Below are 26,267 nucleotides of genomic sequence, written 5' to 3' on the forward strand. Positions count from 1 at the left end.
TTCTTTTTTCTTTAAATGTTTTGAAACACAAGTTAACAACAGTGTAATCTGTATTCTTTTTTCTGTTTTTATCTCCAATAATCTGCCATGGAACTCTCCTACGGTGATATAAAAACAGCATTTATCAAACTGTGTTGAAATACAATACAAGATGATCTTTTTGCAACAGGGCCACCTAACAGCTTGCTGGGACAGCTGTGTGAAAAGCTCAAGAACACTGCAGTCTGACTGATTCACACAGGTGGCTTCACTCAAACATGTAGGTGCTGGTCCTTAGAGAACAGCTATTCAAATTGCCAAACTTCTTATGAGCTCTGCCAAGTGTCTACTAGTGCCAGCCAGCCACTAAGGTCCACATACATGTACTGTTTTACACACACCAATTCAATCAACACATCACATGTAGCTTTATACTGGTTCATGTTGCTTCTAATAAGCAGGATTTATGGTAGAAACTCAGTGGTGTATGTGAACAGTGTTATCAACAGACTGAGGTAACATGGTAAAACAAAGTTAACCCATTAGACCACATTCCTTGTTTGTCATCTCTATCCTGCACGTCTAAAGTACAAGGGACAATTCATCAAAATATTAATTAACTGATATTGGTTCACACAAGTTTAACATGAACATGGCTTCTAGAATTTTTACAAAATCCAGTATTTTTTGTATTTTAATTTTTGGAACACATGAATAAAATCTCGGTAATTCTAAGTTTGCAACTTTTAATTTACTGAATATAGCAGTTCACTACCTAAACCATTGATAGTTAACATGAACTTAATAGTTGAGTAACCATATGATTTACACGAAACACTGTGCCCTAAAGTAGAGATGTAATTCACAAGTACATGTACGTGTATCCAAATAAGGTTCAAGCATGCTGTCCTGGACACACAACCTAAACATCCAAGTATAGATTAGTGCGAGGAGACAGGTTCAGCCAGCAAATACTACCAACTGTCTAAATGTTCACACAAATACAGTTTTAAACAATTTCTCATAAGTTTTACAAGGATACGGGTCCCATTGATTCCAGATATTTTGAAGTCATCCAGTAGCTGAACAGTTTTCTGTCTGAAAGGATCACTGACATCCGTGTCTCGGACCTAAATACAAAAACATGCACATTTATAAACTGGTGATAAATGCATTTTCTGTCCACATTTTGACATCTATTTTTCCTGATGTATCTTCATAATCAATGGCGTTTTGACTTTCAAATAAAATCCTTGTAATGATGCACGATTATCGTTTTTTAAATATTACATATAATAGGAAAGAAAAGGAATGTTTAACAACACTTGAGCACATTTAATCCAGCAGTCTGTTTGTATCAATGGATTAGCAGTTCTAGTTATCGGCTTTCCACAAGATGAATGTCCTACCCACTATCCTACACCCTGCTCCTGACTGAAGATGAGATCGATGAATCAAGCAAAATCTAAAGGAGTGAACAGAAAACATGAAGTACTTACACTTCGTAGCAACTTGATTTCATCCAAAGCCGTCTCTGTGTAGTGTTGTGCACTTTTGACAACTTTGAGTGCAACGAATCGCTTCACTCTGTAAAGCAAGCGAGATGAGTTTTGAAAACATAAGTAAATTGGTTCTAATCATTATGATTTGAAGGATTCCTGCTGGTTTCTTGCCACAGCAACATAATTTTATTCATTTCTGCACAAATGTAAAATAATGTTGTGTCTAAATCAGTCACAACTGATAATGTCATTTTATGTTTTTACTCATTTTATTGTGTGTTATTGTTCAAGAACAGAAGAAAAAAATTCTAAATAAAACATGAACTGGTTTGTGTTACAGTTCTGGACTTAAGAAAATTTATAAACACATAAGACCATAACCTATAGGTTATGTTAACTTATGACTCACTGTATGGTTATCATTTAAATACAGTTTATAAAGTTTGTTGACTCCTTGAATAAAGTAAATCATTACTTTTGTGTTTATTAGGTTCAGTTCAAAGATTATGGATACAGTTAAAAAATAATAAAGATATTTTTACTTTTCAAATTAAGTATAACTTTTATTATGTGATAAACAAAAGAACACTGGCATGGTTTTAGATTTTTGCCTAGAATGTCTGACAGGTTTTCACAGGAATTATTATTACTTTTTATTTTCATTATTTTTATTTATTAAAGGGTTTCAGATTCTACCAACAATTTAATAGAATTTGGACTAATCTTCTTTTTTTCATTATATATTTATTTCAGCCTATATTATTATTTTATTTTTATCCTGCATAAATGAAACCCCCACCCCAACCCCCACACACACACCACACACAGACCATTCTCTGCATTTGTTATCACCATAATCAACAGGCAAGAGGAAAAGATGAGTCAGGGTCTTAACTATAATTTAAGTATTTTTGCTTTTTTATAACAATGGTTTTAAAAAAAAGATGTATGTACTCACGACAGATCCCAACAAAGCCAAACTGTTGAAAAATGTCCCCATCCAAGTTTTCTGACGACATGGTACCTGCTGTTAAAAAGATCTCCAATTTTCACTGGATGGTATCCACCTGTAACAAATAACATATCAATATTAAGAGGTTTTATACCCATACCACCTGAAACAAATAACATCAATTTCAAGGTTTTATAACCATACCACCTGAAACAAATAACATCAATTTCAAGGTTTTATAACCATACCACCTGTAACAATAACATCAATTTCAAGGTTTTATAACCATACCACCTGAAACAAATAACCCATACCACCTGAAACAAATAACATCAATTTCAAGGTTTTATAACCATACCACCTGTAACAAATACCGTATATCTTCGCCTATAAGTCGAATTTGTTTCACCCAAAAATTATTTTATAACTTGGGGGGTCGACTTATAAGAGGGTAAAAAAAATTCAACAAAAAATATTACTGTTTTGTGGATTATTTTACAAGTTTTATTGTTGAAGTATGCCATGTATTTATACTCAAATATGTTAATTTGACACATTTATTTTTTATAACCTATTTTTTTTGGCATTAGAACGGTTTTGGTTATGCGAAAAGGCGTACGATCTCACTCACATGCCAAGACAACAGTCCACTTAGTTAAATTAACAGTCATCACTAATAGTAAAAATGTAAACAATACTAACTACCTGTTGCCCGAGTTTATTTTTGAAATCTGGTCACTGGCATTAATGGTTGTTCAAACAATGTTTTGGCAGTGATTAACTTCATGAATATTACTGAGCTTTCCCTTAAAATAGACTGATCTCTGCAGTTCACTATCTAGAGCAATAGGGACACACATCATTTGTACAAAAACCAGTGTACTTTCCAGAGTTATCCTCCTTACATGTATTAATATGGCGGCAAAACGTGATACTTTCAGTTTTATCGTAGTGATCTGTTGTCAGTGTTTATAAATAAAGTTGTTGTCTGTGCACAAAACCATCTGTACAGTACTATACAGTAACAGTCAAACAGCTTTCACTCTCTACTAAGGGAATATTTCGTTTTGATGCTATGTAATAATGATAGTTTGATTGGAATAGTCTGATTATATTGCGATGTACAAAACGTGAAAACCGAAGTTTGTAAAATAATTTTCTTTTGTTCAAATATTATTGTTCTCATGTGCTGAAAATAAGAAATATTTCAATATTTATAAGTAGTTTTTCATGGGTCGACTTATAAACGGGTCAATAAAAAAATACGTTTTCAGGGCTTGAAATTAGGGACTCGACTTATAGCCGAGATCGACTTACAGGCGAAGATATACGGTAACCCATACCACCTGTAACAAATAACATCAATTTCAAGGTTTTATAACCCATACCACCTGTAACAAATAACATCAATTTCAAGGTTTTATACCCATACCACCCGAAACAAATAACATCAATTTCAAGGTTTCATACCCATACCACCTGAAACAAATAACCCATACCACCTGTAACAAATAACATCAATTTCAAGGTTTCATACCCATACCACCTGTAACAAATAACATCAATTTCAAGGTTTCATACCAGGGGTGGGGAAAAGCCCTTTTCTCCCGGTCTGGGACCGATTCTCGATCTCTGAGACCGAAAGTATTTTTTAAAAACGTGTTTGCCGGTCCCACTTTTGTCATTCTTGTCGGTCCGAAGCACCTGTCCATTTCTATTATTGGCACAAATTCTTATCTGTCAAGTGGACCGGCCTGCCCAGACATCGGTATCTCATGCATGATTTAAAATAATAAATAAATAGTGGTCAATATGGCTTGTGTTTCAGACATCTGTGATTTTAAAGTCTGCCTAAGTATATATCGTCAGTCACTGAAGTCGGACCTACAGTAGACGAGTAGTGTCAATCCACAGCCACTAGGCTAGACATTAATTTTGTCAAAGTTGCCGAGCTGGTCAAGAGATTAAACGGACGTTAACAATAACACCATTCTTGGTGAGAGAGCCATCAAGGTATTACACTCCTATTAAAACAAAGGATCCAGAGTTTGCAACTGGTTACAAAATAATACAATCAACACCTGTCAACACCTATGTACGGAGCTTTGTCGGGTCGAGTGTCCCAGTCCGAAGCAAGAGACTTTTGTGCAATACAAACTGCTTGAAATAACATAAAATATACTGAAATAATCTATAAATGTATTTATTGTTAACTGTTCAATGTAGTCTATTCAATAATTATAAATGATTTTAAAATTAACAAAAGGTTTCCAATTTTTTGTTAACAAGTGGGAGTAAGCAGAACAGCTACATGTACTGGTTATCTCAAGAGCCAGTAGAGGTCAAATTTCGTCCAATCAGTGATGACGTTATTAATTTCTTTGTCTAAACGTGCTAGCTCAGGCTGTCAAACGCTTCAACGGTGCAATCTTTTATTAATTTTCAGGACACAGTACTGAATACTCGTACTTTTTATACATAAATATATGGGATTTAAATTCATAACTTTTATTCCTTTTATATTATTTATTCCATTATGTAAAATATATACAATTTGTGGTTGTTGTTTTTTTTTCACTCGAATCACTGTGACAAAAAAAATAATAAAAAATTTATTCGTTTCTTTTTTTCCCCTCTTCCCCCCCCCCCGTTAATGATGACATCAAGCAGGACCGATTGACAATTTTATTTTTCCCCACCCCTGTTTCATACCCATACCACCTGAAACAAATAACATCAATTTTAAGGTTTTATACCCATACCACCTGTAACAAATAACATCAATTTCAAGGTTTCATACTCATACCACCTGTAACAAATAACATTAATTTCAAGGTTTCATACCCATACCACCTGTAACAAATAACATCAATTTCAAGGTTTCATACCCATACCACCAGTAACAAATAACATCAATTTCAAGGTTTCATACCCATACCACCTGTAACAAATAACATCAATTTCAAGGTTTCATACCCATACCACCAGTAACAAATAACATCAATTTCAAGGTTTCATACCCATACCACCTGTAACAAATAACATCAATTTCAAGGTTTCATACCCATACCACCTGTAACAAATAACATCAATTTCAAGGTTTCATACCCATACCACCTGTAACAAATAACCCATACCACCTGTAACAAATAACATCAATTTCAAGGTTTCATACCCATACCACCTGTAACAAATAACCCATACCACCTGTAACAAATAACATCAATTTCAAGGTTTCATACCCATACCAGTGTAACAAATAACCCATACCACCTGTAACAAATGACATCAATTTCAAGGTTTCATACCCATACCACCTGTAACAAATAACCCATACCACCTGTAACAAATAACATCAATTTCAAGGTTTCATACCCATACCACCTGTAACAAATAACCCATACCACCTGTAACAAATAACATCAATTTCAAGGTTTCATACCCATACCACCTGTAACAAATAACCCATACCACCTGTAACAAATAACATCAATTTCAAGGTTTTATACCCATACCACCTGTAACAAATAACCCATACCACCTGTAACAAATAACATATCAACATTTTATACCCATAAAAATATAATGTAAGTATGTAAGTCTTCGTTTGCCTAATTCGGTCATTGTAGTGAAATCTGGCAAAAATATTATATCCAAATTAAAACTGTTTACATGTAACAACAAATTTGATAATACCAAAAACCCTAGTGTACTTAGTATGGCCAATTGTGTACAATTATATTTCATACACAGAATGTTTTATCCAATTTATTTTAAATAATTTAAAATCTGGAATAAAATCCAGTTACATTACTTATCTCTTAAAAATGTCCACACACATTCCTGAAATAATTTATTTTTTTATTCTGATATACAAGTTGAGAAACAGGTAGCTTTCATGCTCATGCATGTAATTTGATCTTGAAGAGTTTGTACATAAAATTCTCACTGCAAATATGCAGACAAAATTTGTGATCTTGGTACCAAACCAACTGGCATAACTGTACAAAATGTACAAGCAGATCGACTAACAATGATATGGTTTATTCACAAGAAACAAAACTCACTGATGGACATTTTTACTGCAACAGCTTTAATTTTAATTTTAGAAATGTTTCCACCCTTAATAAATGTGTAATAATATGTGCATTCTCCCTCAACCGCAAAAAGTCCAAATATAAATGCAAGTCTTGATAACTTTAGTGCAACAACATTGTTTTAAAGGAGAGGACAATTAAGGCATTTGGCCTAGTATGCATATTCAACAATATATAATGCACATATAATTGTATAGTTAATTAATAAAACGGTTAAATGTGACGGCTATTATATATAACGGGCGCAGCCATTTTGTACCATCTCAGTGAGTAGGCCCTCTGGCGAGCTGGTGGTTACGTAATACTTAACGCGTAATGTCAGGAATGAGCCTTAGAACTAGAGAAACACAATCTACCTGGTTTGTGCGGGATGATAAATAGTTATACATTGCAATGTTCTGTAATAATACACATCCCAGTAAGCCAGCAATAAGTATATCCAGCACTATATATATTAGTTTTCAATACAAAATAAAATACCATTGTCAAAGTGGCTACACAACAAGTCAAAACAATTAACAATGTTTTGCCCATGCATTAACCTACGTACTGAAATGATACACAGAGTTTTTCTTAGTTAATTGGTCTATGCTGTTAGTTGCTTCTACCTGTGAATCCTGATTGGCAGGTGTGTATTTGATTGGTAACCAGACGAGCCAATTAATTGACGCTGTCTAGACACAAGGATACATACCGGTATTGTGGAATATTACCTGTCGCCCCTAAAATTGTAATGGACATGGTTTATTACTGTAAATAGTTCCGTAAAACTATTGATTAAGTAGACTTTCCATCTAAAAGCACAGAACCGACCAATTACGTAGTCCCAAAGAAAAGAAAATTATCACTTGGGTATCGTGGGTTGTCGTTTTTGCTCCAACATAGCATATCAATAGGCCTAATTTTGTACATTTTTCCTCTGGATTATTTAACAGAGAAAAATACTATAACTCCATTTTGTTCCGTTAATACAACTTGAAATATATTTAGTTAAATAGTGTATTATAATATTACGTCATTTATGCTGTTTTACAAGTCAGGTTGATCAAAGAGAAGCGCCTTGTCAAAAATTACTACGTTCGTTTACACTGTACATACAGTAGATGGTCAGGAGCTGACGTCACTTCGCCCCAAGCTATTCCACCGGACGTCACAAACACGAAACAAAATGGCTGCCCCCAGTTAGCAGGAATAATCATGTTTTTTTATTAACTCTAAAATTACGCGTTTTTCATTTGCTAAAGTGTCAGTATGTGTTGGTGGTCCGGGTATGCATCTTTCCAACACATAAGGCTCTTGTTTGAGTTGACCCTACCTTTAACATGTTATTCCTATATAATTTTTATTATCTATTCTCAGCCTTGCCTTGAGATTTTACGCAATATTTTTGTGTGCTGTCAGGCAGAAATGGTTGAGGAATGCTGCCATATTCTATATGCACATAAAAAAGGCTATTAATACATTATTTTCTCCTTCGCAGAACAATTCTGTAATAAGAAATCACATTTGCTGTCATTCAGAACATTATTGGTGTCTAATCGTAGCCACAGTATCGGTAAATTACTAATAAACCTAGAATCAATACAAAATCTGCAATATTTTCTTCTTCAAGGCAAGTAGTCTATATGTTTGGCGTATGCATGTTTGGCGTATGCATGTGCGCGCGTGTGTGGCGTGTGGCATGTGTGTATGCATGTGCGCGTGTGTACGTGCATCCATGCATGTGTTGTGTGTTTATGTGCATGAGAAACCTAAATTCAAACACAGACACACCATACACATTAATTCCATTATTGCTTAGACATTAAATTTTTAATCAATTTAAAAAAAAAAAAGACTCATTAAACCTAGCTAAACTGCTGTAAAAACCATAAACTTGGTGTGTAAGTGGACCTTTTTCGATTTCACTTACGACATGATCATTGAAGGCTCAGGATCCTTTTAAAACAGTGTACAATATTCAATATTTCTCGTTAAAATATAAGTTTATCCGTTAGAATATTCTTTTCGATGTATTCTCGAGAAACTGAAGACAGCGCATGTGACTGTTTGGCACACAGCAGAACTGTAATAAAAGTAGATTTGTAAATTACTTTGTTAGTTCTAAATCGGATTCATTTTGGGGGTGGGGGGTTGGCTGAACACACACACACACACACACACACACACACAATGTACTGTCGCCAAACAGGACTCTGTGACACCACTAGAACACAATGAATAATTAACCATCAGCTATTGCATGTCAAAATTTCACACATACACTGGTGGCACCTAAGTCTGCGCACCTAAGCATTTGTGTTATATTTTTAAGTTAAAATATTTCTTTAAAAATATTTGTTTCACCGCCACAGTACAATGGAACAATAAACGTGTTACTACTGAAAGTTATTTTAATTTTAATGTTTTTTAAACTCAACTAATGAGCGCATTTTTAGTGGGACCCCCTTGTATTTACTGGCCTGCATGACAGCACATAAGTCTGCGCAGCAAACATTAAAACAACACTTCTGTCGCTAATATTTACAAAAATAGCAAACAAATAATGAATCTGACTTATTGTAAGTTCTAAACAACAAACACTTCCTGTTATAGTCTGTTTCAGAAAAATTTTGATTATGCAAATGGGATAAATATAAATGGTGTTCCATGATCCTTAGTTTGGACAACACAAAATGACAATATATAAAAAACCGATGTCAAACATTTTGATCATTATTCAACAAAAGTTGTCTGTTATTAACTGCAAATGAGCACAAATAGTGTTTGTTAAACATATATGACAATCAATGATAATTTTTAAACAGACTATAGCTAAAATAGGCCATGCTGTAAATGCATCTGTGTGCAGCCATTTTGCATTGTGTCACTCGGAGGGAAATTCAAAGTATGCTTGGATGTTTACGTTAACAGATAAAATAAAACATTTATTTCATTTATGGATTCATAAATGACAATAAGGTATGTATTGAAGCTTCTGTGTAAACTTGTGTAAGTTGATATACAAGGTTGATCATTACAGCATTGACAGACATGATACATGTTGACAGGTGTGACGTGTTGACAGGTGATACAAAAACCCGTTGATCGAGGCTGGCAAAAGTATACTTTTAGTGCATTAATTCAGATGGGGATTTTTTCAATCAAATTGTTATCTATCAGTTTGATACATATATTCATAATCAAGATGTACTGTTTTAACCATTGTTTTATGAATTAAATTAACGTTGTTTGTTTGTTTACAAACATACCGCAACACTTATTTCAAGGCGTAATGTAATGTAATTGACGTGCGCAGACTATTGTGCCACGCAGACTAAGGTGACAAGTAGTCTTAAAAAGAAACCAGCTACATTTTTTCATTAGCAGCAAGGGATCTTTTATATGCACTTTCCCAGTCAGAATACACATACCATGACCGCTGTATGGAAAAGGTTAGGCAGGGAAAACCCAATCAGTTTACCAGTGGGCTTTGATTCTCTGGCCTAAGCATGTTAGGCCAGCTCTCTCCCAACTGAGCTAATCCCCACCCCAGAATTACACAGATGCCTGTTTGGACAGACTCACTGTATATTCGATGAAACCTTCACAGACTGTTTCGTTAATCAGATTTCTTTAACTGGTCACTAATTGTAGAACATAGATAGACTTCTTCTCACATTAAGATTTGAAAATTTGCACTTGAGAAAAGCCAGACAAATTTGTTATTTGTTAATTGACTTTTGATAAAGGATGTGTGTCAATTCATAAATCATAACTACTTTGTCAACTCTTAAAGCTTCACCCACATTTTGTTTTCAAAATCTTAATTAACGATATTTCTGATCTATTCAAAACTGATTAGCAACAATGTTTAATAATTTAAAATTGTGTAGCGATCTCTGAAACTTGTAATGCTATACTGAACAAAATGTTCCCGATATATTAAATAATGAGTACCAGTATATATATTACTGAATTTCACATTGAGATTTCCATTAAAAATACAAATCAGTTTAAACGAAATGCCTGCCTGCACCACCTTAAGGCTTTAGTTACATGTACAAAGACTTTGTTTTAAGTAACGGGAAATGGGGCCATCATTTTCTTGGATATAACCTTAATTCTTCACAAGAAATCTCCTATTTCACACAGTAATATATTCCAAATGAGGTATCAACGGTGTTAGACATAGCACATTACCAAGACACTGAACCGTAATCTAATCAACGTACAAACACTATTGATTTATTGTCTGCAGTGGGCGAAGACATTGACAAAAAGGAACCACTGGAGAAGGCTGCAACTGCTTATGAAGTAATGATCATTAGTGACAGGAGAGTGTTCTAAGTACTGTGGGCCCCTCAGGCTCATCCATTACGTAAGACAATATCACTGATGCTGCATTGCCAGTATCTTGTGTTCACCATTGGAATAAAACACATAAAGCAAGGCTCGAAATACCAGCCTGTGAAAAGCCAAAAGCGATCTATTTTTTTAAACCTAGCTAAAACCTTTCTACAGAGAGGGCTAGCTCTGGGTGAGCATAAAATTTTGCAACTTGTTTATTAAACTGTGGAAATCAAGAGTTATTTCTAAAAAATATGAATTATTATATTCATGATTTTTTTGTGCAAAATTAAAATAAAATTTGCCAACTGCTTTCAAAATGCACAATTGGCAAATTTAGAAGTGTCAGAGCTAGCCCTAATATATATATATATATATAATAACAGCAGGTTATAATTTACTTCTTATTTTGAGCTCTAGTGTTATTTCACATAGTCAAAACACTACTGATAGTATACCTACAATACATGTATGGATTAAAACATATATGGAGAAATGAAAAATAAGAGGCAATTTGACGTTACAGGAAGTGTAAATGTTATATTTATTTATGCAGTTCAACAATTATTGCTGTCGTTAATGGATGTTTGAAAAATGAGAAAACATCCTACCTCAAAATTTAGCAAACATCTGTCAAAGTGCACAACTCATTTCCTAGTGACATAATAATGCTTCGAATTATCAGGTAGGGGTTATCAAGTCAATTTATGAAGCATGGTTGCATGCTAATTAAATATATATGTACATACAAGTATCAGTATAATGAGAAGAATGACATGAATGAAAAGTTAAAAGTTTGTTTTGTTTAATGATGCCACTTGAGCACTGATTTATTAATCATCGGCTATTGAATGTCAAACATTTGGTAATTTTGACAAAATCTCAGAGGAAACACACTACATTTTCCCCATTAGTAACAAGGGATCTTTTATATGCACCATCCCACAGACAGGACAGCATATACCATGACCTTTGATATACCAATGGTGGTGCATTGCCTGGAAGGAGAAATAGTTCAGTGGACTCACTGACGGGGATCGATCTTAGACCGACTGCACATCAGGCGAGCACTTCACCACTGGGATAGTCCCACGTGAATGAGCAACATGAATGAATAACAAAGCATCAGTGTGCCCGTCTTATTTTCATGCCTGCATAAAAATGTTTACAAAAGCTTTAATAACAGTATTCAGTTGTTCAGAGTGATTGTAGTATTAGATGTTTTTAACAGAACACTAATATTGTGGTGCCACTAAATCAAACGCAAAATAAAAATTAACAGCAATTACCTACAGCAATTTTAAAATGTTTTTGCTCTAGAATTTTTTTTTTTATCTACATACATGTACAGCAATTTCAATCCTGCCTAAGTCAATTTTGAGCTAGTAACTTATGCAACAAATAAAAAAAATAACAATAATAATTACTTCAATAATTTTAATCCAGCAATTGCAGTTGGCCCCGTATTTAAGTTCAAGCCCCAGTAACAGTCAAACTCCATTAAAACATTTTGTAAAGGCTTCTATTTCCCAAAATACAAGCAAACTGTACACTCCATATACATATATTGTGTGTGTGTGTGTGTGTGGGGGGGGGGGGGGGGGGATAGAAGAAGGGGAGGAGAAAGAGACTTATTCTACAAGAACCTATGTACTTTTTAAAACCTAACTGTGCAGTGTAAAACTACCAGAAATATATTTTAAGAGTTCTATTATCCAAATGTTTTTGCTACTGAAAGTCTTGTCAATACAATACAAAACTGAAAAAAATATCATGAATAGCACTCACAGCTGCTGTTTTATTCCTATGAAAACGTGAGTCGATTTGAAGTACACAAACACGAACACTCTGCCTGATTAAAGGTTGACAATCACCACACCAATGGAAGTAATGGCATGTTTAACACCCAGTATATAGTTTAATCAATGTATATGTACTTACTAGAACTCAACAAGTTATTTTATAGACAATGGTTGGACCTGTGAGTAAAACTGGAAATAATGTCATATCCGAAATAATTTTGTATAAATAATTTTGTGTATGTTTTTTTGTTTTTCAAAGCTACTTATATGCAAATATAAGTTATATAATACACATCTGTTTTTCTATCTGTATAATTATTATTCATACTTATAACCTTTTGATAATAAGTATTGCAAATACACATGAAAATTCTTATCTGTATGAATTGTGATATAAATGTACACGTACGTACCGTACATGTACATACATACATGTATAATTTTAGGTGTTTTTTTTTAACTATATCACTTAAATCAATGTGGATTGGGACTAATAAAAAAATGTAAAAAAGGGTTCTATGAATAATTTATATTAAAACAATTTTTTATTTTTTTTAAACACTACTAAGAAGGGACTGACCAAGGTTTGACCCATCACACCTCAGGTGGGTGATCTATATGACTAGCACCAAAGGAAATGTAATCAGCTGGAAACCATTAGCAAGTGCAGGTACAAATAACATGTACATGCCACTGCTTCGCCCAGCACTAAAACCCAGTAATGAAAACAGTGTTTACCATTAGCCTTGTTAACTGATGTAGCACATGCATCCAAAAAACAGCTGATACACACACCTACACTTGAGCATGTGGCTAGAATGTATAAATTAAGGTTCAAGCACATTGCACCCCAGCTATCTGGTCTGTCTCACAAAATGTTAATACAGGGCTCGAAATAAAAAGTAAAATATGGCATGCAGTTATTTATTTTTTTAAGTAGCAGGTAAAAAAAAAAAGTCCTGCTTAGAAAAAATATGGCCTGCTGAATCTGTATGAATTGTGATATATATGTAAAACAGTTTGGGGTGAGGGGAGGGTTTTGGATTGTGTGTGAAAAATTATATCATCAGAGCATTATGGGATTAAAATATAAAGGAATCATGATATAAATAGCATATGATACTTTATACATGTATATATAAAAAAAGACCTGCGATTGATTGGTTGGTTTTAGCAGGTTCATTTTTATTGCACATGTTAGGGCAAAACAGAACAGACTGCTTTCTGCAGGCTACTATTTCGAGCCATATAATGGTCAGTATTGGTGGTTAATGAGAGAAAACCATGTAGTGTGGCCTTACACCTCCACAATGATGCATTAAAACTCACTCTGTGTAGGAGCAAATACTGGAAGGAAGGAAATGTGTTATTTAACGACGCACTCAACACATTTTATTTACGGTTATATGGCGTCAGACATATGGTTAAGAACCACACAGATATAAAGAGAGGAAACCCACTGTCGCCACTTCATGGGCTACTCTTTTCAATTAGCAGCATGGGATCTTTTATATGCGCCATTCCAGAGACAGGATAGTACATACAATAGCCTTTGTTACACCAGTTGTGGAGCACTGGCTGGAAAGTGACCGTGCATCAAGCAAGTGCTTTACCACTGGGCTACGTCAAACCCCGAGCAAATAGTGGAATGCAAATTCAATACTTTGGTACCTACATGTACATGTACACTGGTGGCACATAAGCATTCGTGTTATATTTTAAAGTTAAAATATTTCTTTAAAAATATTTGTTTCACCACCACAGTGCAATGGAACAATAAACGAGTTACAACTAAAGTTATTTTAATTTTAATGTTTTTTAAACTCAAGTAATGAGCGCATTTTTAGTGGGACCCCCCCCCTGCATTTACTGGCCTGCACAACAAAACATAAGTCTGCGCAGCAAACATTAAAACAACCACTTCTGTCGCTAAGATTTACATAAAACAGCAACAAACAATGGATCCGACTTTTTATAAGATTTAAATAACAAACACTTCCTGTTATAGTCTGTTTCAGAAACATTTAGATTGTGCAAATGAGATAAATATAAATGGTGTTCCATGCTCCTTAGTTTGGACAACACAAAATGACAATATAAAAAAAAAGCCAATGTAACAATATCTGATCATTATTCAACAAAAATTGTCTGTTATTAACTGTGTAAATGAGCACAAATAGTGTTCGTTAGACATATAGGACAATCAATGATAATTTTTAAACAGACTCTGTGTGCAGCCATTTTGCATTGTGTCACTCGGAGGGAAATTCAAAGTATGCTTGGATGTTTACGTTAACAGATTAAATAAGACATTCATTTCATTTATGGATTCATAAATTACAATAAGGTATGTATTGAAGCTTCTATGTAAATTTAGGTAAGTTGATATGCAAGGTTGATCATTACAACATTGACAAACACGTGTTGACAGGTGATAGAAAAACATGTTGATCGAGGCTGGCAAAAGTATACTTTTAGTGCATTAATTCAGAGTTTTTTTCAATAAAAGTGTTATTGACCAGTTTTATACATATACAGTGGAAACTGTCAAAACCGGACCCTGATTATCCCGGATTCCTGTCTACATTGGCCATATTGTTTGGTCCCGAATTTACATGTATATAGCGGTGACCGGTCAAAACCCCCTCCGGTCAAAACCCCCTCCAGTCAAAACCCCCTTATTTAGGAAATAATTATAAGAAATGACAAAATAATTAATACCCAAAATATTTATTCACACTTGCATATTATAACATTTGATTGCATAGACTTTTGTATAAGTCATAATCCATTAGATCGCATTTAGATCTATTTCCATCTGATGCAGTGTCCGATGCCTTTGAGAGTATCCTCCATTGACTTAGCACCATCTCGGCGGGCTGTGCACAAATTCAAGAGCTTAGACTGCAATTTGACTGTTTTACGGCGAACACGTTTTGCTGGGGGCTCACCCCTGTTGTCTCGCAGTAACAGTGTGGATGCCATTGCCTGGTCTTTTCGCAGACTGTCTATGGCACGCCAGATGGTTGGGTGAGCATGTCCGATAAGCTTGGCAAAGGCATTATTCCAGCCTTCACACACGTTGTTGGTTCGAGATCCATTAGTTAGTGTGATGTCATGGACATTCCAGAGTTCTGGAGAAAATGTTGGAGGCGATCAACGCATCCTGATGGGTGGAACAATGCCGTTTGGTTGTGTTGGTAGCTGGATACGGCGAAACTGACCAGAGACGTATGTGTTATCGAAGTAGTTGATTAGTGGTTCAAGTCCTTATAGTGGTAAAGTTGGTATAATATTAACATAGATGAATAATTGTTTTAATCTCTTTTGAATAATTATCTGAAATATATTTATTTATGTTGTTATTTAGTGTATGTTACACTACATAGACTTCAGGCTTTCAGTGAAGCTACTCATAGACTTAGAATTGTAGTTTTTACAAAATGTTTGATCTTAGAGATAGATGTAATTGGGAAGCCTAGGAAAACTACTTATATAATATAATAGTATAATGAAAGAACTTGATAGTAATTTGCAATATAAGGAAAGAACATGATAGTAATTAGCAACAACAACAACAACAACAACAGCTTGATCTTGGCTAGCTGCTGCAGGGATTAATGTAATTGGGAAGCCTTGAGAAATCCTTTAAATAATATAATGAAAGAATTTGATAGTAATTAGCAATCTCTGTTACTTATGTGATCTTAGCTATTGAAGGGATCTTAGCTATTGATGGGATTAATGATTGAGCAGTTATTTTTGAACATGAAAGTAGAGTACATGCAGCAAATGTCACATGGGATGCTACAAGAAAATGGTTAGGGTCTGGTCTATTAATCATTCATTCTGTGAACAACCATGGAAGTGATACAAAATCACAAGGGTGGTCAAAAGCTTCTGCATGAAGGATATATGTATACCAAAAAGAACAAGTCTAAGTCTACAGTGCGATGGGAATGCTCCAACAGGGCTTCCTTTTCTTGCAAGGGAGCAGTGACCACAGATATTGAGATCCAGACAGTGATACACACTGTCCAACACGCTCATGATCCCAATCCCAACTCTGTTGCAGCTAGTAGGCTGAAAAACACCATGAAGAACGTAAGTGGTACATCGCGGGGTACGCCAACCCAGATAGTCGTAGATACTACAGCAACTGCTACAACTGATATTCGTGCTGCTCTAGGCAACCCAGAAGTTGTGAAACGTACACTACGTCGGGAGCGTGCCAAGCATCTTCCTAAAAATCCACAATCACTTCAAGACTTAATCATTGAGGATCAGTGGATTACGACTGGAGGTGATGATCCACAAATGTTTTTGATCTATGACAATGGTGTGGATTCGCCCAGCCGTATGTTAGTGTTTGCGACTGAAGAGGGACTAACGCATCTGGCTCGTTCGGATGTCTGGTACATGGATGGAACATTTAACTCTGCTCCACTCCTGTTCCATCAACTGTTTGTCATTCGTGCGCCGCTCGGAGATTCATCGATCAGCTGTGTCTATGCATTTCTCTCAAACAAGAGCCAATCCACATATGAAGAACTGTTACAATCCATCGAGAATAAGTGTCAGGTGCTTGGTTTTCAATTAGATCCATCAACTGTGATCACCGACTACGAGTTAGCCATCATCAACGCTGTCAGTTCAACGTTCGGCCCACACACTAGAAGTCATGGCTGCTTTTATCACCTGACACAGATCACGTGGAGGAAGATTCAGAGTCTGGGACTTGTACATTTGTATCGGGAGAACAGTGACGTAAAACTTTTCTGTGGCATGTTGGATGGTTTGGCATTTTTGCCAACAGGTGATGTTGTGTCCGGTATCCAATACTTGAGGGAAAACACACCAGAAGGACTTGAACCACTAATCGACTACTTCGATAACACATACGTCTCTGGTCAGTTTCGCCGTATCCAGCTACCAACACAACCAAACGGCATTGTTCCACCCATCAGGATGCGTCGATCGCCTCCAACATTTTCTCCAGAACTCTGGAATGTCCATGACATCACACTAACTAATGGATCTCGAACCAACAACGTGTGTGAAGGCTGGAATAATGCCTTTGCCAAGCTTATCGGACATGCTCACCCAACCATCTGGCGTGCCATAGACAGTCTGCGAAAAGACCAGGCAATGGCATCCACACTGTTACTGCGAGACAACAGGGGTGAGCCCCCAGCAAAACGTGTTCGCCGTAAAACAGTCAAATTGCAGTCTAAGCTCTTGAATTTGTGCACAGCCCGCCGAGATGGTGCTAAGTCAATGGAGGATACTCTCAAAGGCATCGGACACTGCATCAGATGGAAATAGATCTAAATGCGATCTAATGGATTATGACTTACCGTATATCTTCGCCTATAAGTCGAATTATTTTCACCCAAAAATTATTTTATAACTTGGGGGGTCGACTTATAAGAGGGTAAAAAATTTTCACCAAAAAATATTACTGTTTTGGGGATTATTTTACAAGTTTTATTGTTGAAGTATGCCATGTATTTATACTCAAATATGTTAATTTGACACATTTATTTTTTATAACCTATTGTTTTTGGCATTAGAACGGTTTTGGTTATGCGAAAAGGCGTACGATCTCACTCACATGCCAAGACAACAGTCCACTTAGTTAAATTAATAGTCATCACTAATAGTAAAAATGTAAACAATACTAACTACCTGTTGCCTGAGTTTATTTTGAAATCTGGTCACTGGCATTAATGGTTGTTCAAACAATGTTTTGGCGGTGATTAACTTCATGAATATTACTGAGCTTTCCCTTAAAATAGACTGATCTCTGCAGTTCACTTATCTAGAGCAATAGGGACACACATCATTTGGTACAAAAACCAGTGTACTTTCCAGAGTTATCCTCCTTACATGTATTAATATGGCGGCAAAACGTGATACTTTCAGTTTTATCGTAGTGATCTGTTGTCAGTGTTTATAAATAAAGTTGTTGTCTGTGCACAAAACCATCTGTACAGTACTATACAGTAACAGTCAAACAGCTTTCACTCTCTACTAAGGGAATATTTCGTTTTGATGCTATGTAATAATGATAGTTTGATTGGAATAGTCTGATCATATTGCGATGTACAAAACGTGAAAACCGAAGTTTGTAAAATAATTTTCTTTTGTTCAAATATTATTGTTCTCATGTGCTGAAAATAAGAAATATTTCAATATTTATAAGTAGTTTTTCATGGGTCGACTTATAAACGGGTCAATAAAAAAATACGTTTTCAGGGCTTGAAATTAGGGACTCGACTTATAGCCGAGATCGACTTACAGGCGAAGATATACGGTATACAAAAGTCTATGCAATCAAATGTTATAATATGCAAGTGTGAATAAATATTTTGGGTATTAATTATTTTGTCATTTCTTATAATTATTTCCTAAATAAGGGGGTTTTGACTGGAGGGGGTTTTGACTGAGGGGGTTTTGACCGGAGGGGGTTTTGACCGGTCACCGAATTTCTATTACTGGCCAAAGTTTGAAAAACATAACAGATTTTAGCAATTAAAAACTTCATTGTGGCCCTTGATTCCATATTTGGGTAATCAAATATTCCAGTTACACTGAGACTGGGCCCACCAAGTGAAAAGGCAGGAGACAAGCAGGCCAACAAAAGATCAAAGACCATGGGACAATACACGTCTTAGCTCGGTGCAGTGATAAACAATAGCAGCACTCATTACAGGATTATAGGGTTCAGACTGCAGCTGATTGTTATGTAACGTGTTATTGTTAAAAGCAGTGGGGTTAAAGATCAGTAAGGCTATTATTAAAAATAGTTTGCTTTGCTGTACATAGCCATTCAGTCTTTCTATTATTGTTTTAGCCATTCAGTCTTTCTATTATTGTTTTAGCCATTCAGTCTTTCTATTATTGTTTTAGCCATTCTTTCTATTATTGTTTTAGCCATTCAGTCTTTCTATTACTGTTTTAGCCAGTCTTTCTATTATTGTTTTAGCCATTCAGTCTATTATTGTTTTAGCCATTCAGTCTTTCTATTACTGTTTTAGCCATTCAGTCTTTCTATTACTGTTTTAGCCAGTCTTTCTATTACTGTTTTAGCCAGTCTTTCTATTATTGTTTTAGCCATTCAGTCTTTCTATTATTGTTTTAGCCAGTCTTTCTATTTTTGAAGGGGAGGGACATAGCCCAGTGGTAAAGCATTCGCCTGATATGTGGTTGGTTAAGGGTCGAAAGAAAGAAAGGTTTTATTTAACGACGCACTCAACACATTTTATTTACGATTATATGGCGTCAGACATATGGTTAAGGACCACACAGATTTTGAGAGGAAACCCGCTGTTGCCACTACATGGGCTACTCTTCCGATTAGCAGCAAGGGGTCTTTCTATTACTGTTTTAGCCAGTCTTTCTATTACTGTTTTAGCCAGTCTTTCTATTATTGTTTTAGCCATTCAGTCTTTCTATTATTGTTTTAGCCAGTCTTTCTATTATTGTTTTAGCCAGTCTTTCTATTTTTGAAGGGGAGGGACATAGCCCAGTGGTAAAGCATTCGCCTGATATGTGGTTGGTTAAGGGTCGAAAGAAAGAAAGGTTTTATTTAACGACGCACTCAACACATTTTATTTACGATTATATGGCGTCAGACATATGGTTAAGGACCACACAGATTTTGAGAGGAAACCCGCTGTTGCCACTACATGGGCTACTCTTCCGATTAGCAGCAAGGGATCTTTTATTTGCGCTTCCCACAGGCAGGATAGCACAGACCATGGCCTTTGTTAAACCAGTTATGGATCACTGGTTGGTGCAAGTGGTTTACACCTACCCACTGAGCCTTGCGGAACACACACTCAGGGTTTGGAGTCAGTATCTGGATTAAAAATCCCATGCCTCGACTGCGATCCGAACCCAGTACCTACCAGCCTGTAGACCGATGGCCTACTACGTCACCGAGGTCGGTAGGTTAAGGGTCGATCTCCGTTGGTGGGCCCATTGGGCTATTTCTCGTCTCAGCCAATACACGACTAGCATATCAAAGGCCGTTGTATGTGCTATCCTGTCTGGGATGGTGCATATAAAAGATCTCTTGATACCAATACAAAAATGTATTCTCTCTAAGGCTATATGTCTTAATAACAAACATTCTGACATCCAACAGCCGATGATAAAATAATCATTGTGGTAATAATCAGTTGTGTTAAACAAAATGACTTTCTATTTTTGATTATTGCTTTTAAAATACATGTAATATATTTGGAGAAACAACTAAAAAGAGCTGCAAATTGATTGCCATACAAGAAAACTTTTATTGAATTTTAATTGAAACCTCATGCAATTGCTTGCCTAGCACTATTTCCAGAGAGTGATCTTCAGCTCATCTTCGATTTTACTCATGGCGAAGACTCTTTATCCTTACAAGTAAATAAAACCTGCATGGTGATAGGGTGGGGGTTTTGGGGGGGATTTTTTCCCTTTTTTCCCAGACCTGGAATCTAACGGTACCTGTATGTAGCACAGTAGGGCAATTCCACGCTAAAGTGGACATGGAGTGAAAAAATCAAATCATGTTATTCCTTATATATTAAGATTGTTTTTAATGTAAAATTGTCTGGAGAATCCAAATCTGATAAGTAAAATATTGTAAAATAAATGGATGTGTTTGACTTTAGCTATTTTATGAGGATACCGTCACACTAAAAATATGACATTTCCATAATACACACTATGAATTTATGTACAGCAGCCATGTAATTGAAGGTAATATTATTTTTATTAGTGTTTTTGTTTTACCACTAACAAAGTACTACACTTCATAATCCACTTCATAATTTTTTTTTACATTTAGGGGAAATTAGAAAACAGAATCAGTTTGTAATTCCGTTACCGAAAACAAACAAAAAGTTAGATTGTATTATTCATATATAATTAATCAAGGAATCAACTCATATTCTCTGAGTATATGTTAATGGACATAATCAGACACATTTATTTTCAAATTCATACATTATTAGTGAAATTATATAGCTGTAAACATATGTAATTCCGTTACCATAGGTTTCTAATTCCGTTACCGTCTTTGGTATATAGTGTCAAGAAACACTTTAATATAAACCTACATAGTACTAAAATGCTACACTCTTATCCATATACACCAATACATCAAGTGATGTAACAATAGGAAGATATACAACATCTTTTTTAAAAATCCATATGGTAATAGTACTAGTAGTGCATGGCTCCAAATGCATTTGCGGAACACCCATAGCAAATATAAATGTCATCCATTAACAATATAGAAATTAAGGAAATCTGATACACTTTAACCAAACAGTACTACTTAAAAGCTTCATTATGATGACTAAACTTCTGCAAATCCATGACAAAATTCAAGTTATAATGGAAACCTACTAGAATTATATCGGGGCTCGAAATATGAAGTAAAATATGGCCTGCCATTATTTTTTATTTAAATAGCAGGCCAAAAGAAATATGGCCTGCTGGAAATAAGACAGCACAAGGAGAATGTAGGGTTTGGGACAATGTGTGGAAAATTAGGACCTCTGATATGTAGTTTAGAGCATTATAAAATTATAATGTAACAGAATTATGAGCTCGGCCTCAGCTAAATAGAAGATGAAATGATCGTACGTACATCTGTTTTTTTTAAAAATGACGCAATTTTTAGTTAATTTTAGCAGGTGAATGTTTATTTCACTTGCAAGATTTAAAATTAGACTTCTTTTCACTTTAACCGGCCTCGGTGGCATCGTGGTTAGGCCATCGGTCTACAGGCTGGTAGGTACTGGGTTCGTATCCCAGTCGAGGCATGGGATTTTTAATCCAGATACCGACTCCAAACCCAGAGTGAGTGCTCCGCAAGGCTCAATGGGTAGGTGTAAACCACTTGCACCGACCAGTGATCCATAACTGGTTCAACAAAGGCCATGGTTTGTGCTATCCTGCCTGTGGGAAGCGCAAATAAAAGATCCCTTGCTGCTAATCGGAAGAGTAGCCCATGTAGTGGTGACAGCGGGTTTCCTCATTAGGAGATCATTCCATCATGAAGATAAATAATTATTTCATCATACTTCACAGAGTTTGTAGATGTTTTGCGGTGCCAGTAAAAATGGTGTCCGTTTTTATGTAATTCCGTTACCAAACTTTAATTAAGTACTCATGCACTACACCTTGCAGTAGGGAGTCTCACTTCTGCCAATGACAGGCACTAGTGCAGTACTAGTGTATCACATAGTTACATCATTATGATAATTTTTCTTATGTGGACTAGCTGAGTTTAATGCCTGAAATATCTCTCCAACTCATAATTCCGTTACCATGGAATTGCCCAGTATCAACTACGATTTTCATTTTATGTTCAAATTCCATTCTCAAAAGGTTGACTAATATTGTTAACACTAAAATGGCAAACACCAAGAAAATGTAAACCAATAAAATCCTGCAACATCTAGCGATAGAATGACAATTACAAGAAGCAAGATACATGGGTAAAATCTAATGAATCCAGTCAACCATGCAAGTGAGATCGATAGAGTACAACTGAAAAGTGTTAATTGTAATTCAGCATTATGCCTATACAAAAATTATAACTTGGAAAGTGTAAGGGTAATTATCTCTAATGAGAACTTGGTGGTGTAACGGTTATTTTTAATGAGAACTTGGTGGTATAACAGTAATCTCCAATGAGAACTTGGTAATATAACGGCTATCTCCAATGAGAACTTGGTGGTGTAACGGTTATTTTTAATGAGAACTTGGTGGTATAACAGTAATCTCCAATGAGAACTTGGTAATATAACGGCTATCTCCAATGAGAACTTGGTGGTGTAACGGTTATTTTTAATGAGAACTTGGTGGTATAACAGTAATCTCCAATGAGAACTTGGTAATATAACGGCTATCTCCAATGAGAACTTGGTGGTGTAACGGTTATTTTTAATGAGAACTTGGTGGTATAACAGTAATCTCCAATGAGAACTTGGTAATATAACGGCTATCTCCAATGAGAACTTGGTGGTGTAACGGTTATTTTTAATGAGAACTTGGTGGTATAACAGTAATCTCCAATGAGAACTTGGTAATATAACGGCTATCTCCAATGAGAACTTGGTGGTGTAACGGTTATTTTTAATGAGAACTTGGTGGTATAACAGTAATCTCCAATGAGAACTTGGTAATATAACGGCTATCTCCAATGAGAACTTGGTGGTGTAACGGTTATTTTTAATGAGAACTTGGTGGTATAACAGTAATCTCCAATGAGAACTTGGTAATATAACGGCTATCTCCAATGAGAACTTGGTGGTGTAACGGTTATTTTTAATGAGAACTTGGTGGTATAACAGTAATCTCCAATGAGAACTTGGTAATATAACGGCTATCTCCAATGAGAACTTGGTGGTGTAACGGTTATTTTTAATGAGAACTTGGTGGTATAACAGTAATCTCCAATGAGAACTTGGTAATATAACGGCTATCTCCAATGAGAACTTGGTGGTGTAACGGTTATTTTTAATGAGAACTTGGTGGTATAACAGTAATCTCCAATGAGAACTTGGTAATATAACGGCTATCTCCAATGAGAACTTGGTGGTGTAACGGTTATTTTTAATGAGAACTTGGTGGTATAACAGTAATCTCCAATGAGAACTTGGTAATATAACGGCTATCTCCAATGAGAACTTGGTGGTGTAACGGTTATTTTTAATGAGAACTTGGTGGTATAACAGTAATCTCCAATGAGAACTTGGTAATATAACGGCTATCTCCAATGAGAACTTGGTGGTGTAACGGTTATTTTTAATGAGAACTTGGTGGTATAACAGTAATCTCCAATGAGAACTTGGTAATATAACGGCTATCTCCAATGAGAACTTGGTGGTGTAACGGTTATCTCCAATGAGAACTTGTTGGTGTTAAGGGCTATTTCCAATGTGAACTTGTTGGTGTACGGGTTAATGTGTGGTCACGACAACACTGTACACAGAGAGATGGTTCGTACCTTTGACATAGTCGCGGGGATCTTCCTGCTCGTCATCGTCAGAGCCGAGAATCTCCTCCTCCTCATCATCATCGTCATCATCATCGCGGTAGTGCGGGTCACGCTTCTCTGCATTGTCTCCCCTGAAACACAGAGCACATTACTAAACACAGAGAACATTACTAAACATACAGTACATTACTAAACATAGAGTATATTCAGGCTTTCAAGCAAGAGTTTGTGAAAAATAAGGGCTTTTTTTAGGGCAAAATTCTTTAAAAATAAGGGCTGTTTTTAGGAATTTTAAGGACTTTTTTGACAAAAATAAGGACTGAAATTCAATAATCAATATAAAAGAAAAACATTCTGTACTCACCTCCAGGGAGAACATAAATACAAAAGCTAATTACCAACTCAGAAGATCATGCCAATGGTCATCAACAGCGATATTCAGCATATCAATACAACCAGATTAAAGTAATCTGATATGGTGCAAATCCATGCTGAATGATGCTGATAACCACCAAGATGTCTTCTGAGAAATACATTAATTCAACATATTCATTATCTGAAAGTATACTAAGGCTAGATTTAATTAATTCCAACACTTATTTTATGTTGCATTTATAAAAAAAATTCAAAATTAGAAAATTTAGGATTTTCACACAAAAAATTAGGGCTTTTTAGGATTTTGAAGCTTTAATAAGGAATATTAGGGCTGCTGTCTAAAAATAAGGAAAATTAGGAAAATAAGGGCCTGCTTGCAAGCCTGGATATTACTAAATATACAGTACATTACTAAACACAGTACATTACTAAAAACAGAGTAGATAACTGAACACAGCACATTGCTAACATATATCACATTGTTAGAAACAAAGCACATTATTAAATAAGAGTACACAGCACAGTTAGCAGAAATAACAGCAGGGGCATAGGTTGGGGGGGGGGGGGGTCAGGGGGTTCTCCTACCTTTAATTACTGTAACATTTCCCCCCAAAAAATTCCAGACACAAGTTGTGAAAAAAACATTATAGTGACACAGATTCCTCAAATGAGACTAATGATGTCGCCAGTATCGACTTCGCTGAGATAGCATAGGGCAAAATACATGCAGTTTCATGCCATCTGCCATTTTGTTTTTTTATGGAATATTCTTCAAGAGGGGTGAAAGCCTCCAAAGTATGTGACATAATTAATATAAAATCAATGATCGCTAGTAGTATCTTTAAACAAACAAATAGTTATAAAAAAATTAATATGACGTCATCACGTTTGCTTTTATATCATAACATGTTATGACGTTGTTAGATTAAGTCATATCCTTTCACCCCTCTTGGAAAATATTCCATAAAAAGTCAAAATGGCATCCTGCACAAAATTACATGCTTTTTGCCCTATGCGATATCAGTGTGAAGTTGATACAGCTAACACGGTTATCGTCTAGTATGTGGAATCTGTGTCATTGTAATTGTTTTTTCAAGATTTCTGTCTGGACAAAAAGTGGGTAAAATCTAATGAAAAATAAAAGTAGGAGATCAATTTATCGAAGTTGTTAACATTTTGGTTCGGACTTTAATAAGTCCTCAGGCTCTTAAGACTGATACGGTCCTA

At 35.5% G+C, this 26,267-nt stretch overlaps 1 protein-coding gene across 1 annotated transcript in view; it reads right to left on the bottom strand.

Moving 5' to 3' along the window:
- Positions 1-26,267, bottom strand: part of LOC121369193 (SRSF protein kinase 3-like) — a 78,890-nt gene that overhangs the window by 24,543 nt on the left and 28,080 nt on the right. Inside the window, exons 3-6 of the mRNA XM_041494111.1 lie at positions 24,675-24,796; positions 2,440-2,548; positions 1,479-1,566; positions 1,022-1,109 (exon numbers count right to left, since the gene is read on the bottom strand). Of these exons, the coding sequence (XP_041350045.1) occupies positions 1,022-1,109; positions 1,479-1,566; positions 2,440-2,548; positions 24,675-24,796 (407 nt within the window). The remainder of the gene's footprint in view (positions 1-1,021; positions 1,110-1,478; positions 1,567-2,439; positions 2,549-24,674; positions 24,797-26,267) is intronic.

Source organism: Gigantopelta aegis, chromosome 3 (assembly GCF_016097555.1).
Source record: "Gigantopelta aegis isolate Gae_Host chromosome 3, Gae_host_genome, whole genome shotgun sequence".
In the NCBI taxonomy this organism is placed as follows: domain Eukaryota; kingdom Metazoa; phylum Mollusca; class Gastropoda; order Neomphalida; family Peltospiridae; genus Gigantopelta; species Gigantopelta aegis.